Source organism: Oryza brachyantha, chromosome 1, assembly GCF_000231095.2.
Source record: "Oryza brachyantha chromosome 1, ObraRS2, whole genome shotgun sequence".
Taxonomy (NCBI): Eukaryota; Viridiplantae; Streptophyta; class Magnoliopsida; order Poales; family Poaceae; genus Oryza; species Oryza brachyantha.
Genome location: NC_023163.2, coordinates 20,110,807 through 20,125,730, shown reverse-complemented (window position 1 = coordinate 20,125,730; position 14,924 = coordinate 20,110,807). Strand labels below are relative to the sequence as shown.

Here is a 14,924-nt window from a genome sequence, read left to right as displayed (position 1 = left end):
GTTAGCTATAAGTTAGCTCTTGATGAGTTGGACAGTAAATTGGAGTAAGCAGCATGCATCCTATTGACCTTGCTCTTATCTCATGACCGAACGCAGCCTTAATCCTCTGGGATAAATAATTCTATGAGATCATGTAGCGGTTTAGGCACTGCTCAGTTCGTCAGAACCCGGCCTAGCTTCCACAAATTAAGAACCGAATTGTGCGGCTACATGGCAATTATGCCCCGCATGCTTATGTCGAATTTGAGGTAGACACTTGCATTATACCCTTTGCAAGAGTACATCCTACTCTCGTTTGCACTCGCTTCTACAGAGGATCTATCTGTTGTCCCCACAACGTGGGTTCTCTTTCTTGCGTGAGTGAGCAAGGTTTCCTTGAGAGTTCATTGCTGGACGATAATAATGCACAGGGTGCCAGCCCAATGTTTGCATCAACTTCTTCGGTGTAACTTTGCATGAAATTGCACATGTTGCTAAGTACAGTAATCACTTTAAGTTATGCCTACTATACCTTGAACAAAGTGTGTCCCTGAGAGGGTTGATCCTATTGTGATAGAGCAATATTATCATCCTTGAGGAGGTGCTATGTTTTTTATATAAAATTTGATACCTTTTGATATTTTAAAATACTAGAAGGTACTACATTTTACATAAATCATAATGGTACCTCATTGTACCTCTTTAAGGATGGAAAAAATACTTATTATGATAAGGCAGCACTGAGGGAGCAAAACGCATTTTCTAGCTTTCAGTCTTTCAAAGGGCAGAAGTGCAGGACCAATACACACATACATAACCTCTCACTGCATGCACGGCAAGCATTGAGCTTGAGCAGCCTACAAATGCACTAATGCAGAGTAATTGAGTAACTTAACTAACAAGGGTTACACACTGCACAGCCTTGTAGAACAAGCATTAAGTGGTATGTAGTTTTTAATCCTGAGATTCAAAGGCCCAAACGTACAGTGAGGTAAGGACCAAAGAACAAAATCCAATTCCTTGCGAGGTCCTGGCGGGCGGCCAACCGGAGATACTTATTCTTTGGTCCAGAAAGGGCTCCAAACCTTGTTCAACCCATGCTTTGGCACATATTCGATCTACCAATCTCATGTGGTGCAGCCCAGATCGATTGAACTTGAGGAGAGCACGGAAGATTTCCTATAGGTTGGCGTCTACATGCATCAAGACTGGCCGCATTCGGTTGAGAGGATGTTACCCGGCGTGAAAAAACACAGTACTCTCTCCATGCGTAAATGTTTGACTTGGCTAATTTATTTTAAACTAGCCAAATGTCAAACAAAAAAGTTAGGAGCGAGTAATAGATTAGTACATGTTTAATTAATTATTAGTTATGAAAAAAATAAAAAATAGATTAATATGATATTTTAAAGCAAATTTTCTATAGAATTTTTTTGCGAAAACTATACCTCTAACAGTTTAAGAAGTGTGCGTGTGAAAAACGAGAAAATTTGGATAACTTACCTGGGGCGCCGAATGCCAAACGGGGCCTAAGTTCCTTAAGAGCATCCCCAACAGCTCATCCATCCCATCCTAGAAATAGAGGATGAAGAGTAAAAGTTGAGCTTCAGCAGAACATCTATCTCATTATCTATTTTTGGATGTCATCCATGTTCTCTCTATAATCCTTCAAATAGATATAGAGGATGTCATATATAGATGATCTGCTAGAGTACAATGGGATATGAAGGATGAAAGTGTTTTAGATGATCATCTAAATGAAGATATGGATGACCAAATTTAGATGAGCTATTGAGGATGCTCTAAAGCCTGTATTTATACCAGTGCTCAGTTTATGTTATCTGCTTATTCTTCTTTTTTTAAAAAAAATCATCTCCTCCAACCATAGTTAGTTGCTATCCACCTGCATCTGTGACGAAAGTTACCAATGCTAAAGTAATCTCACCGTAGATCAACAGTTGCAAGCTGCATTTTCTCAGAGAGCCGGCAATCACAGCTGTTTATGTGCATAATGAGCTCTAAATATTGGCAATATACGTCATATGGAGTTGGAAGCAGGTGAAAGGCTTACAAATGCCTAGAACAAATTAAATGCACACACAAATATACCGGGTTTACAGCAAATGGATATTTATTACTCCATTATTTCAAAATATAAGAGTTTCAAAAATTGAAATTTTGTTTCATCATAGAGCAAGTTCAATAGTATAGCCAACTACTAACTCTAATTCATTTATAACCAATCTAATAGCCAACTCATACAATAGTTACCTATAAAACATATATCACCATGCCCCACATGTCATAACACATTATGTATTGGAGTCCGTGCTGCAGCTGGCTACAAATTAGTAGCTCACTCCTCTTCTCTCTCCTCTCTTATCTCCTTAAAATATGTTTAAGCCTGGCTTATGGCCTGCTATTGTACCTGCTCTGAGCATTTATATCAACCACCTTCTATTCAATTTTCTTCAAATGTTACCCCCAACTAACATTAATTCCACTCCAATCACTCCCCGGCACCAAAGTCCTTTCTGCTCAACATATATTAATCTATGCTAAACAACATAAAATTGTTTATATGTTAGAACAGAAATTATATAATAGTAATTAAATACCAGAAATCATATAATAATAATAATAATAATAATAATTTGTACATATTTAACTACTCATTAAGTAAGAAGGCTGCTTGTTTAATTAGTCTTTTAAGATGTATAAGTAACTAGAAATCTAGATTGAGTAACTTAGCAGTGCATGCAGCTAGCGACCGCAAAAAAAAACTAGAGTTAGTAACAAAGAGAAGTATTTTTGCAACTCTATCTCCACCAGTACTAACACACTGTGTGTTTGTGTGTTTTTTTTTTTGGAACCCTAACACACTATGTTGACAACACTGTGTGTTTTTTTTTGGAACCCTAACACACTATGTTGACAAGAGATGCATGAACCTAGCTCTATCCTTGGGGATGGGAAGCCGGAAGCATATACTCACTACCACACAATGAGGAACATCATGCTGAGCCCAGATGACAATTAATTGCACGCATGGCATTTCTAGCACCACACAAAATATAATTCACGATGCCTAGTGGGGCACAAGCATACAGGTCCAACAAATGTCTCCCTGATCATATGCAGGGAGAAGCCGCAGACATGCAGCATCCCCATTGCCGCCAATAGCTTTGCATATATCTATGAGTAAAGCCAGCTGGTTTTACCATTCTGTCGATTAGATCTTCTGCAGTACTTTGATGGATGCCTATCAGTAATATAGTTAGCTAGCTATATGGAAATTGGAGCATACATCCAAGCATCCAGCTAGCTATCACGCACTGCTGGGAACCCTGTAGAAGTAATGGACACCACCATATATACCTTGTGATTTCAGAGGATAAAAGATTGATGGAGATTTGTGATGTTGGATCTGATACCTTAATATCATGATACACCCGATATATCCTATCAGTCTTTGTGGTCTATGAGCGGTTCCGATGTAATGACATTATACATAAGAGTCTTTTTAACATTCTTAAAAACAAATCAGAAAGTATCATATTGTGTAGTGTAAAATTTCGGTATCTTTAGATACGTAAGAAGTAGAGGTGTAACTGGGCACGTCCATGAATATTCTTATAAATCAGTTAAGTTGGTAACCGGGCCACTTAATTAACCAATAAACCAGTTCACAGGCCGACCTACTTATACCCTTCCCCAGAGGTACCTTAATTTTAAACTAATTTTTTTTTACTTCTATGTATTTTAAGGGACATAAAATTTCTCTATATGCAAAAAACTTAAGAATGGGAATAACCTCATAGACAAATGTTGATACAACTGAATGAAAGGGGTGGAATGTAGTTAATAAAACTAAAAGACTAAATCTCATTAGAACAAGCACCTATTTTATAAAAAGGTAATTTTCACTCTTATGCACTATGTAATATGCAAGTACCTACTGTATCCATTCCATATTATAAAATATTTTAGCCATATTTACATTTATACATGGATCAATGAATATGTTTTGAGGTTTTTTACCATCCTTGATACCTCAAATGTATTTTATCAAGGAACGTAAAACTTCTCATACACACGCGCATCCAAAATAAATCTAGTGATAACCAGAACATACTACAATATGAAACATAAGTAATAAATATTATATTGTCCGACACCACTGCTATACTCGTATTTATCGGATATTCTAGGTTTTATACCCTCCCTAAATGTTTAGATGTTGCGACCTTGCGATCATTCATCAACGGAAGAAACCAAAGGTCCCGGTTTCATATACCTGTAGATGCAGCATTATACATTTCATATGTTTGTCCACGCTGGGCATCTATTTTAGATTGTGCACCACCGGAATCTACATTTGAAAAAAAGCAGTTGTATACTGGAACCGACAGAGATACGATATATCCTTCTCTTCTTGTGGGTCCTTGCTAAAGAGAAGGAGAATCCCATTCTCACTCACCCTCCGATCTGCAAGCCAATGACAAGTGTGCCACACTGTTATATTAGCCCATACGAGCTACAGCTCACACAATCACACACTTGCGAAGACGAGGACGGCCGGCCGCCGGCGCCCCGACGGCCTATAAATAGCAGCCATGCGAGCAGAACAGAGATCATATCAGAACAACAGAGATCTCCTCTGGAATTCAGAAAGAATTAACACTTCCAGAGAAAAGACGAAATTTGACACTAGTCCAATCCGAGCATGTCTTCAGGGTCCCGGAGCTCCTCCCGCAACGGCAGCAGCGCCAACATGGCGTCGACGTGGAGCACCAGGGAGAACAAGCTGTTCGAGGAGGCCCTTGCCTACTACGGCGAGGGCACGCCCGACCGCTGGCACAAGGTGTCCCGTGCCATGGGAGGCAGCAAGACCGCCGACGAGGTGCGCCGCCACTACGAGGTCCTCGAACACGACGTCGGCCTCATCGAGTCCGGCAGGCTCCCGTTCCCCAAGTACAACACGCAGGGAGCATGGAACTGAGGTAACCAACTAACAAAGCAGGTATTCTGCTGCTTAGCAACATGTACAAGCAGCAGGTATTCTGCTGCTTAGCAACATGTACAAGCAGCAGCTGCCTGCAATCCACTCTAGCAGGTTGTAACTTGTAAGCTGATAGCTACTGCCACATCTCACAAGAACCCACATGCAGGGATCGTTAGATGTTAGCCATGAAAGTCATGCCCTAGATGCATGGTTCACCACTTATAACTTATATAAGCTAGGGGTAGTCAGTTGTCGTTTCCTTTGCTGCTCTACTTTCCAGATGCAGTGCAACTTCGATCAGAGTATCTGCACTGGTCTGTACTATCAGAGAAATCTGGACAAACCAAGAGCTCATAATTTGAGTCCGTGCCAAGCCATCATTCACACATAATCTGCATGCTATTTTGTGATTTGTTGGTTTGCACACAAGCACAAGGAGCTGGCCCCAACTTGTCCCCTAGTGCCAATTAGTCACGTGGGATCTAGCACCAGAAGAATAATCTCTGGTACCCAAAAAAATGTTTGAATCTTGCAGTCCAACCCCTTGAGCAGTTGTGCTTAATTCAGTTCCAGAGTAGCAACCGACAGGTGCTTTAAACATCTCCTTTTCATGTCAGTTTTTCTGCCAAAATTAAAAGGTGGTTGCTGTCTTTTTAGGAGGCACAAGAGTGATGTGTCTATAGGAAGATGCAATTTATTCGAAGTTATGTTGTTTTCTCTTGTAAGGGAGCTTAGCCAGTGAAGCCCTTCAAAAGGAAACTGTGCATACGACATTCTTTTAAAAAATATTTTGGGTAGTAACCTCTGCGACCCAATATACGGTATACCACACACACAGCATGCCTCGCAAATTAAGATAAACAGCGCCTGAGTTTCTCTTATTCAAATGCAATTCCACGTTACCCTGAATTAGATCTTTCAAATTTGATCACTGCTAAGATAAACTCATTGCACATCTTTCCAATTTGTTTTACAAGGGATGAAGCATCTGAGGTTCCTGACGACACGAAACAACGCCAGTATAAACTAGATTCCTTGAAGTGGCTACGTTACTGAAGGAAACTACATATTGATATATTGTTATTCTGTTAAGAAGATTGTGGTTGCTTGGTTAGAAATAAAAGAAGAAAGTACGTGTCTGTATATACTTCTAGGTTGTAAAGCAAATCAAGTGTCGATCTTGCAGAAACTAGCCTGCATTTGTTATTGTGTGTAGCTGTTAAATATTCGAGCTGAACTATGTGGCAAATAATAATGTAAGACTTCTGTACTCGTGTGCTGGTAATTATAAAGGTGTGCTTGGCAGAATCTCACTTCCTCAGTCGACTAACTGGTTTCTGAATTTTGAATTTGGGATGTCTCTTTGCTATGAATGCTTAAATGTCCCTTCCAACCAAGATGTAAATGCAAGTTAGATATGGCATGTGCTCAGTGCTTGCTGAGTTCTCAAATCTTGAACTAGCTGCTCCCTCCATTCCAAAATAAAACTACTAGCATTCAAAATTTGTACCAAAATATACTCCCCTCCACTTTCTCATCTCAACCATTCACAGTCATCCACCATTTAACTCCACCTACCACCTTAGTACATATATGCAAAACTTCAGAACTCTTTATATTTTGGGATGGAGGAAATAATTATCAATTAGAGTATAATGAAACACTATGTGTTCCTGTGCTAAATAATACTCACTCCAACCTTTTTTTTATTTGACGTCTTTGACTCTTGGTTGTATTTGACCATTCGTCTTATTCACAAAATTTACATAATTATTAATTGTTTTGTTGTAATTCCATGTATTGCCAAAGACACTTTAAGCATGACTTTATTTTGCATATTTGTACACAGATTTTGGATAAGGCAAATGATGATCCAAAATTTAACAGCGTAAAATTAAAAAAAAGAAGGGAGTATAAAACATTTTAAGCTATTGTTAAGGATGTAAGTAGCATCTGGCTAGCTTCACGCGGGTTGGAATGAAGAAATACGTACGTAAGTACTTTCAAGAATACGAAGAGATGCAAACAATCTAAAATTCCAGAAGTATGTCTACAGTTTAAACAGTTCTACATCCAAAAAGATGCTATCATCTAACCACTGTACCAAACCTTCTGAGCCTTGTAGAGACGGTAACCAGGAACAACACCTAGGAACAGAATACACTCGCATGCATAGCTGATTCTAAGGGGGATTTTTTCTATCAAGCAAATATCCCAGCTATTCTAGTAGGCTAGTACTACTGATACCTCTGCGGCTCTTCATCCTTGTGATTTGAGACCCAGCAACACACAATAAGAAGCAACTCATGTGCGAAACTACGAATCATTTCATGAGAGTAGTCTGATCGTAATATGTAGGATCAAAATTGCGCTACATCTTGCCCTAATTACGAATTTCAGCTTCATATGTGGAAGAATGAACACAAGCTAGCATGTAGCAATCACCAATTTATTTACCGCACCCTCGTCTCTCTACGCGCAGCGACTCGAATTATAACAACATATATCATAAGTGCGAAACATAATGCGAGCTTAGGACTGACCTAGTTTTGCCGGCCGGTTCGCGGCGTTGCCCTCCGATCGCCTCTCCATGGGGCGGCCCGGCGCTTGCCCACTCGCCACCTCCGCCCACAGCTCGCGCGGCGCCGTTACTCGCCATCAGGCATCACCTCCCCCCGCGCGCCCAGGCTCCCTCACTCGGGAACGACGAGGTCGCGGGACGCGGGCGACCGGCGGTGGCGGTGGCGGTGACGGTGCGCCCCTTTCGGTGGGCTCCTCCCTGCTCGTGCCGTCGTGCGGAAACGCGAGCGATTATGAGCCGAAAGGCCCAACCAAATGGGCCTCTTCTACGAACGGCCTTTTGCGCATCGAGGCCCAGCTGATTTTCTCCATAGCTAAGGCCCGTTGAAACAGCGTGGCGTCCGCGACTTTGCAATTGCATGGGGGCACACATGAATTTTTTGAATTTTAATTTTATTTATTAAATAATTTACAGATTTAATTTTGTATTTTAAAAAATCACAAAACTAACCTCCTTCCGCCCTCTAGAAGCGCGGAAAGGTGACGTGGCAAACGAACACTCAGCCATGAGGGACGGCTGCCAATGACAGCACATCGAACTTTCATTTTGGTTCTTTCCGCCGTACAGGGGGCAACAAGGGGCAAAGTACAAAAATGTTGTGTGCGCCCGATAATTTTTTTTTCGATTGAACCGCAGTTTGATAATATATGCATAATGTATGTACTTATTTAATCACAACTACTATCTTAGCTCAGTGGTCATTGTCCCCCTCTTCCTTCTAGGGGACCAGAGGTCGAATTCTATAGGAGCATATTCAACAGAAATTCGACCTCTAGTCTCCTAAATAGAAGAGGAGGATAACAACCACTAAGCCACGGAAGCATCTATGATTAATCAATTACATATGTTATACATATATGCATCAAACCGTGGTTCAATCAAAAAAATTCCCGATTCATTTGAAAAATTTCTGAATATGTGCGACACTTTTGCAGTTTGCCGCTTGCCACCCTCTGTAAGGGTGGAAAGGACCTAAATGAAAAGTTCGCCGTGCCGCCGTTGTCGGTCGTCCCTCGCGGCCGAGCGGCCGTTTGTCACGTCACCTTTCCGCCCTCCTAGAGAGCGATAGGAGGTTAGTTTTATGATTTTTGAAATACAAAATTAAATTTGTAAATTATTTAATAAATAAAATTCAAAAAATTCGCACACTCATAGCTTTTGTGGCGGCTGCTCGTCGCAAGCGCGATGTAAAGCACGCGCTCCGCGGGAGAGCCGAGGACGTCGGCGGCCGGTCAATGTCGACAGTCGACGCCGGCAGGTCACCCACGGGGAGGGACGGGTGGGCTCAGAATTGAGGTGGGGGCATTGATGCAGGATTACATGGAGTGTTTTTTTGGAAAAAAAAATAGTATTACATCGAACGTCTGATCGGATATCGGAAAAATTTTTAAGATATGAATAAGAAAAAGAATTTTATAGCTCATATGGAAATGGCGAGACAAATATTTTTAGCCTAATTAATCCACCATTAGGACATATGGGTTATTGTAGCACTTATGACTGATCATGGACTAATTAGTCTGAATAAATTCGTCTCACGGTTTTTCTCTTAACTATGCAATTAGTTTTTTATCTATGGCTAATACTCCCAAAGATTTGATGTGATGTTTTCAAGAAAAAAATTAGGGAACTCAACATGGCTCTAAGGAATAAGAGCAAGGCTAATAATATAGGAGAGAATTTCCTGTATGCCACTAAAATTATACCCCGTTCCTTCTACGCTATGCAAAAAATCGAATTTTCTTCTGTGTCATTCACTTAATTTTTTCTTCCTTACGTGCCACTGCGGTTAAGTTTTCCATCCAACTCTGTTAACTTATTTTGCTTACATTCCTTCTGTGCCACTACATGCCAAATGACCCGAAACATAGAATTGAAAATTGGTATTTTCGAATAAAATTTGAAATTAAGACAGCAGAATTGAAAATTGATACTTTCGAATGAAATTTGAAAATTGATATTTTTGGATAAATTTGAAATGACCCGCAACATAGAATTGAAAATTTAAAAATATCAATTTCCCTACTTAGAATTTTTCAGAGATTTTCTGTCACTTTGTTTACTCGTTTAAATTTTTTCAAAGATTTAAAACCATTTTAGTTTTTAAAATTTTTCAAAAGGTTTAAAAAAGATACTCAGGCTATGATAGTCAAAGACCGAGGTCAAATATTGCTCTTTAGTACTCTTCAAAGTAGGGAAATTGATATTTTTCAAATTTTCAATTCTATGTTACAAGTCATTTCAAATTTATCTGAAAATATCAATTTTCAATTATGCTGTCTTAATTTTAAATTTTATTCGAAAATATCAATTTTCAATGTTATGTTTCGGGTCATTTGGCATGTAGTGGCATGGAAGGAACGTAAGCCAAATAAGTTAACGAAGATGGATGAAAAAGTTAACGGTAATGACACGTAAGAAAGAAAAAATTAAGTGGTTTGTATAGAGGGAAGTTCGATTTTTTGCATGGCATAGAAGGAACTGGATATAATTTCAGTGGTATACAGGAAATTCATGTCTTCATCATTAATGCAGGATCCACATGTCACTCTCACAGATTTTCTTAGTTCTTGTGTCTAAGCTGGGTACAAGCTTACAACCCACTTACATTCTTTCTCATCACCTATCTACTCCACATAAATATTTAGCTATCTTATAGTCTGCTATTATAATTGCTCTAAACATCAGAAAAGGAAAAAACAGAACAGAAAACATCACCGAAAGAAAACTGGCTCTCTGCCTCTCTCGGACTCCTCGTCCAATGGGCAGTGACATGTAATACCACTGCTGCTGCTAGTAGTAGAGTAGGTACGCCGTAACATAAACCAACTATAAACATATTTTAAAAATATAAGTTGAGAAAGAAAAGTAACACGCTATAGACCTATAGTAAGTTGTAGCACACACTTTAATACACATGTATATGTATAACAGATGAGACCAGATATTAATCACGTAGTATATATTTATGAATAGCTATCGTATAAATTGACGATTAATTATTGGAACAAGCGTTGGCAATACGCGAAATGATCAGGCTACAGTCCCGGTCCGTATCGGATCCCCGTGGCGTTCGCTATCCTGGGTTGGCGTGCGTGGAGGTTGGTGCCAAAAGGCGGGATCTTCTGTGCCTGACCGCGACTGTTCCTTGGACCGACGATCGGATTCGATTCGACGGGGGACTTTATGGAACTTGGGGGAGCCATCATGGCCGTGCCCGATTATCATCACGACGTCGCCTCCACCCCGCCCGTCTTTTCTGTGTTTCCTCCTCCTCCTCCGCTCTTCCCCCCGGTCTCCTCTCCTGGCCTCCCTTTCCCTTTTGATTCTTTTGATTTGGTTTCCCCCCTTCTCTTTTGTTTTTTTTTTCTCTCCTTCTTCCATTCGTTCTTGCTTCTTTCGCGACGGCTCCTTTGGCCTTTCTTCTTCGCCTCCTTTGCGTTTGGAAGCTCGTAGCGCTTCGCCTTGGCCTACTAATCATGTGCCCAAACGTGCTGCTTATGGCCGATAGCTTAGCTAAGTTGTAGGCTGCTTTTGGACCGAGGAATGGGATCGCTTTTGGTTATGTCGTTCGATCTGATCAGAGTGCACAGAGTGTATGTAGGAGTAGCATTGTGCTGTAACATCGTTGTGATCCATCGTTCGGCCCGGATACACTACTGCAGTCAAAGCTGGCGTGGTCTGGTTCAGTCGTACGTACACCCCCACGTTGCGTGGCCGTTCATCCCGCGGAGGGGAATCACTGCTAGCTATAGCTGGCTCGATCGACCAGACGATCGATCACATGGCACGTAGTAAATGGCCCTCGATCCATCGCGTCGTCGCAAAAGATAAGAGCATGATGCAGTGGATGCATGCAGAGGCAGGTGCAGATGCAGCGCAGGCTTTCGGGAATCAGAGACCTGCCCACCAAACGACCGACGGACGGAGACGGGCGCATGCGCATGCATGCGATGCATGCCACACCTCGTCGTTGTTGCCCCGGTGGCCTGGGGATCCCACAAAGCCCAGCAGAGAGGGTAGGAGGATTCAGGGACAGATCGAACTGTGCCCCTCGTGATCGGCGAAACCCAATGGAGACTGGAAGAGTACGAGTGGCAACCAGAGGTGAGCCGCGGAAGCCACAGGCGCTAGCAGCCAGTGAGCCAGCTCCCTCCCTTGATGTGAGCGAGCCAGCCAGCCAGCCAGCCGGGCCTCCCTCCACGTCCCCATATGCGCGTCGGAGACTGTTCCCGGTTTCACGTGGCCTCTCTTTTGACCCGTCTTTGACCACAGCCGATCGATCAGCTAGCTCAGCTCAGCTGCGGCAGGCAGACATCCCTCCTCCTCGGCCCCCTGCCCGGCGCATCTACTCTATCTTTTCCCCTGCGGCGGACGGGCGCTGCATCGCGTCTCGTGCCCGGCCGGAATCCGAAATCTAGCCGCGCGGGGCCACAGGCCACGTAAAAAGCGGAGCCGCCACCACCGTACTCACACGTCGTCGCTATAAAAAGAACCCCCCAACACCCGTACCCCGTCCACCCACATCCACCACGCATCCATCCGCGTGTGCTACACCACCGATCAGTCTCCGGCCGCAAACCTCCACGTTTCGCCGACCGGCTCGGCTAACCACCGCGGCGGTTGAGTTAGCGCATAGTACGTGCGTCGACCGAGTCGAGAAGCCGGCCGGCCCTGCGCGTTGATCATTGCAGCTGCCACCCCCACCACCTCCGCCACCGCAAACTCGACAGATCGGAGGAGTAGAGCTGTTTAACCAGCAGCATGCTGCACGAAGCGGCGCCCTGCACGTGCGGGTTGCTCTACGGCAGCTGCGGCGGCGGCTGCTCGCTGCTGTTCGCGGCGGGGGCTCCGGGGGTCGACCACCACTATTACAGGCAGTACTGCGGTGGCGACGGGGAGCATGCCGCGGCGGGGGGCTTCGAGGGGCCGTACGGCGGCGGCGGCTCGGTGGACTGCACGCTGTCGCTCGGCACGCCGTCGACCAGGCGCGCCGAGGCCGCGGTGGCCGGGCTGCCGTGGGATCCGTCTTTGCAACCCAGCTGCAACGGGCGGCAGGAGATGAGCGGTGGCGCCGCGTCGGCTCCTCGCCGGTGCGCCAACTGCGACACGACCTCCACGCCGCTCTGGAGGAACGGCCCACGCGGACCAAAGGTACTGCGCAGTTGCCTACGTAGCACACTGATCATAACATACATAATTACATACACGTATGAATGCAATGTGCTCGCGCACTCGCATATATGAATGCACATCCTCTGTTGCATGTGATCGATTCGATCGATACTAAATAGTTATAACTTGTAAAAAAAGATCGATAATAAACGTGTGTGTGCTCTTCTCGCAGTCGCTGTGCAATGCGTGTGGCATCCGGTACAAGAAAGAGGAGAGGCGCGCTGCCGCTGCAGCGGTGGCGCCGACGGCGCTGGCATCGGACAGCGGGGTGGATTACGCGTACGGCTACCCGCGGCAGCAGCAGCAGTGGGGATGCTACGGACCGGCAGTGGCAAAGGCGGCGTCCTTCGGCGCGTTCGGCGACGCGGTGAGCGAGGACGGACCGTGCCTGCCCTGGGGGCTCGGCGTCATGCCCTCGTCGCCGGCGTTCAGCGCCGTCCGGGAGGTGCCCAGCCTGTTCCAGTACTACTAGCTAGGCCACCAGTCTCATCTGTCTCTCTCTCACTCACTCACTCACACTCGCTATCACTAGATCTCTTTTCTCCCTTTTTTAGTAAGAACAAGATGCTGTACTTCTTTTTGAGGGCATGAGATGCTGTACTTGACCAACGACCCAGCTGCATGAAAGTTGAAGCTGATATGGTCATCAAGTTTTCTAGGTTGCATTTTGTTATAAACGTCCATGGTTAATTGTAATATCTGAGATACTATCTTAAAATTCAAACTTGCCCACGTAGTGGTTCTCTTAAGCATTTGAGTAACAAGGATTACTAAAGGCAAGTTTGCCACACATTATGCAATAGCCAACCTGCTAGTGCTTTTTATATAGTAGTACTCCATAATATTGCGTGTTAGTTGTTTTGTTGCAACATCTCAGCTAAACTCTCCAGTTCCTTTCGATGTTTCCCAGTGTCTTTGTTGCACGACGATTCCAAGGGGTTACTGCTACTAAAGTAGCTATTACAGTGGATGCATGCCAGACGTACTCTTTCTGTCCAATAGCAAATGGTATGTGCATGATGCTGCATTACTAGCAGTAACAGTGCCTGTTCCTGTTGGTAATCATGATTGGCTTCCACTGGAAACACCGTGCACAGGTATCACAGCTAGAGAGATTTGCACCTTTTTGCTGGGGGCATGGGAGGATGCCTGCTGCCCCCAACGGTCAATCATCGGTAGCTTCATATATTCTGGGACCCGCCAATGTACGGCCCGCCTTTCTATAGTTTGTACGGTTATAACAGTAGTCTCTACTTTTTATTTCTATTAAGTGATTCTCTCGAATGCTTCTTACGGTCCAACTAACTAGGTCTAATAGACCTAGAAAGAAAAGGTGGACTTAAGAACATGTAGGGTAACTAGACCTACAATGCATCCGTGTTCTTAATAGAGTGTTCTACTCATCAAGTCTCTCTCCACTGTGCAAAACTGACGAAGAAACTGACCTCCCCTGCAAGACTCGAGTGAGCTCGCAGACAGTGTGGTTCACAATGTTTTTTGGCTTCTCTTTCCTACGTGGTGGGCTCAAAGGACGGGCCACGTAGGCCGATTATGAGAGGCCTAAGCTTCTGCCTAAAGTTGTAGTAAGAGCACCCAAACTACAGTAATACAGCATGGTACAGCCCATAACCAATGACAATGGTAACACTTCGCTAGAAACAATGTAGCATACTAGCATAATGACTCAAGAACACAGGGTCATCCATGTTCATCCGGAAAATGACAAAGGATATATAGATATGCAACGTGGTCTCTAGAAATTTTACTCTATGATTACCTAAAAAAAATGTTACAAGATATTTGAATGTATAGCTTTTAAATTTTAAACATAACTACAGTTATTGTATAATTATACAGTAACCACTAACTTTGTTGCTAAATATAAATATTTCTATATTAATTAGCAGATATTAAGATTGGGAAGAAAAGATCATGTTGTCTCTTAATAAATGAGAAATAGATAGGGTGCCAAGGTTTGTATGGGTAAAATAGGTAAAATTATGAATGGAAAATGATAGATGTGACATGTAATATTGTACCAAAATGCACACATAGTGGAACGAATGAAGTATATTTTATATGAACCGGGGTACTGTGCAGTATCATCTATTACAAATTTTTCGCACATAGTCCTAATTTTCACACTAAATATCAAAAATCCAAAAAAATAATACAAAATCAATC

The 14,924-nt window shown here is 43.3% G+C and overlaps 1 protein-coding gene and 1 long non-coding RNA gene across 2 annotated transcripts; both read left to right on the top strand.

The window, feature by feature from the left end:
* Positions 1-4,602: 4,602 nt before the first annotated feature.
* Positions 4,603-6,297, top strand: LOC102711854. The gene is made up of 2 exons (XR_001550327.2): positions 4,603-4,982; positions 5,962-6,297. It is a non-coding gene; the product is annotated as an uncharacterized LOC102711854 (long non-coding RNA).
* A 6,032-nt stretch (positions 6,298-12,329) lies between these two features.
* Positions 12,330-13,458, top strand: LOC102711584 (GATA transcription factor 15-like). The gene is made up of 2 exons (XM_006646113.3): positions 12,330-12,719; positions 12,913-13,458. Exons 1-2 carry the CDS (start codon positions 12,330-12,332, stop codon positions 13,210-13,212), a joined length of 690 nt encoding a protein of 229 aa, XP_006646176.3. The 3' UTR covers positions 13,213-13,458.
* Positions 13,459-14,924: the final 1,466 nt, after the last annotated feature.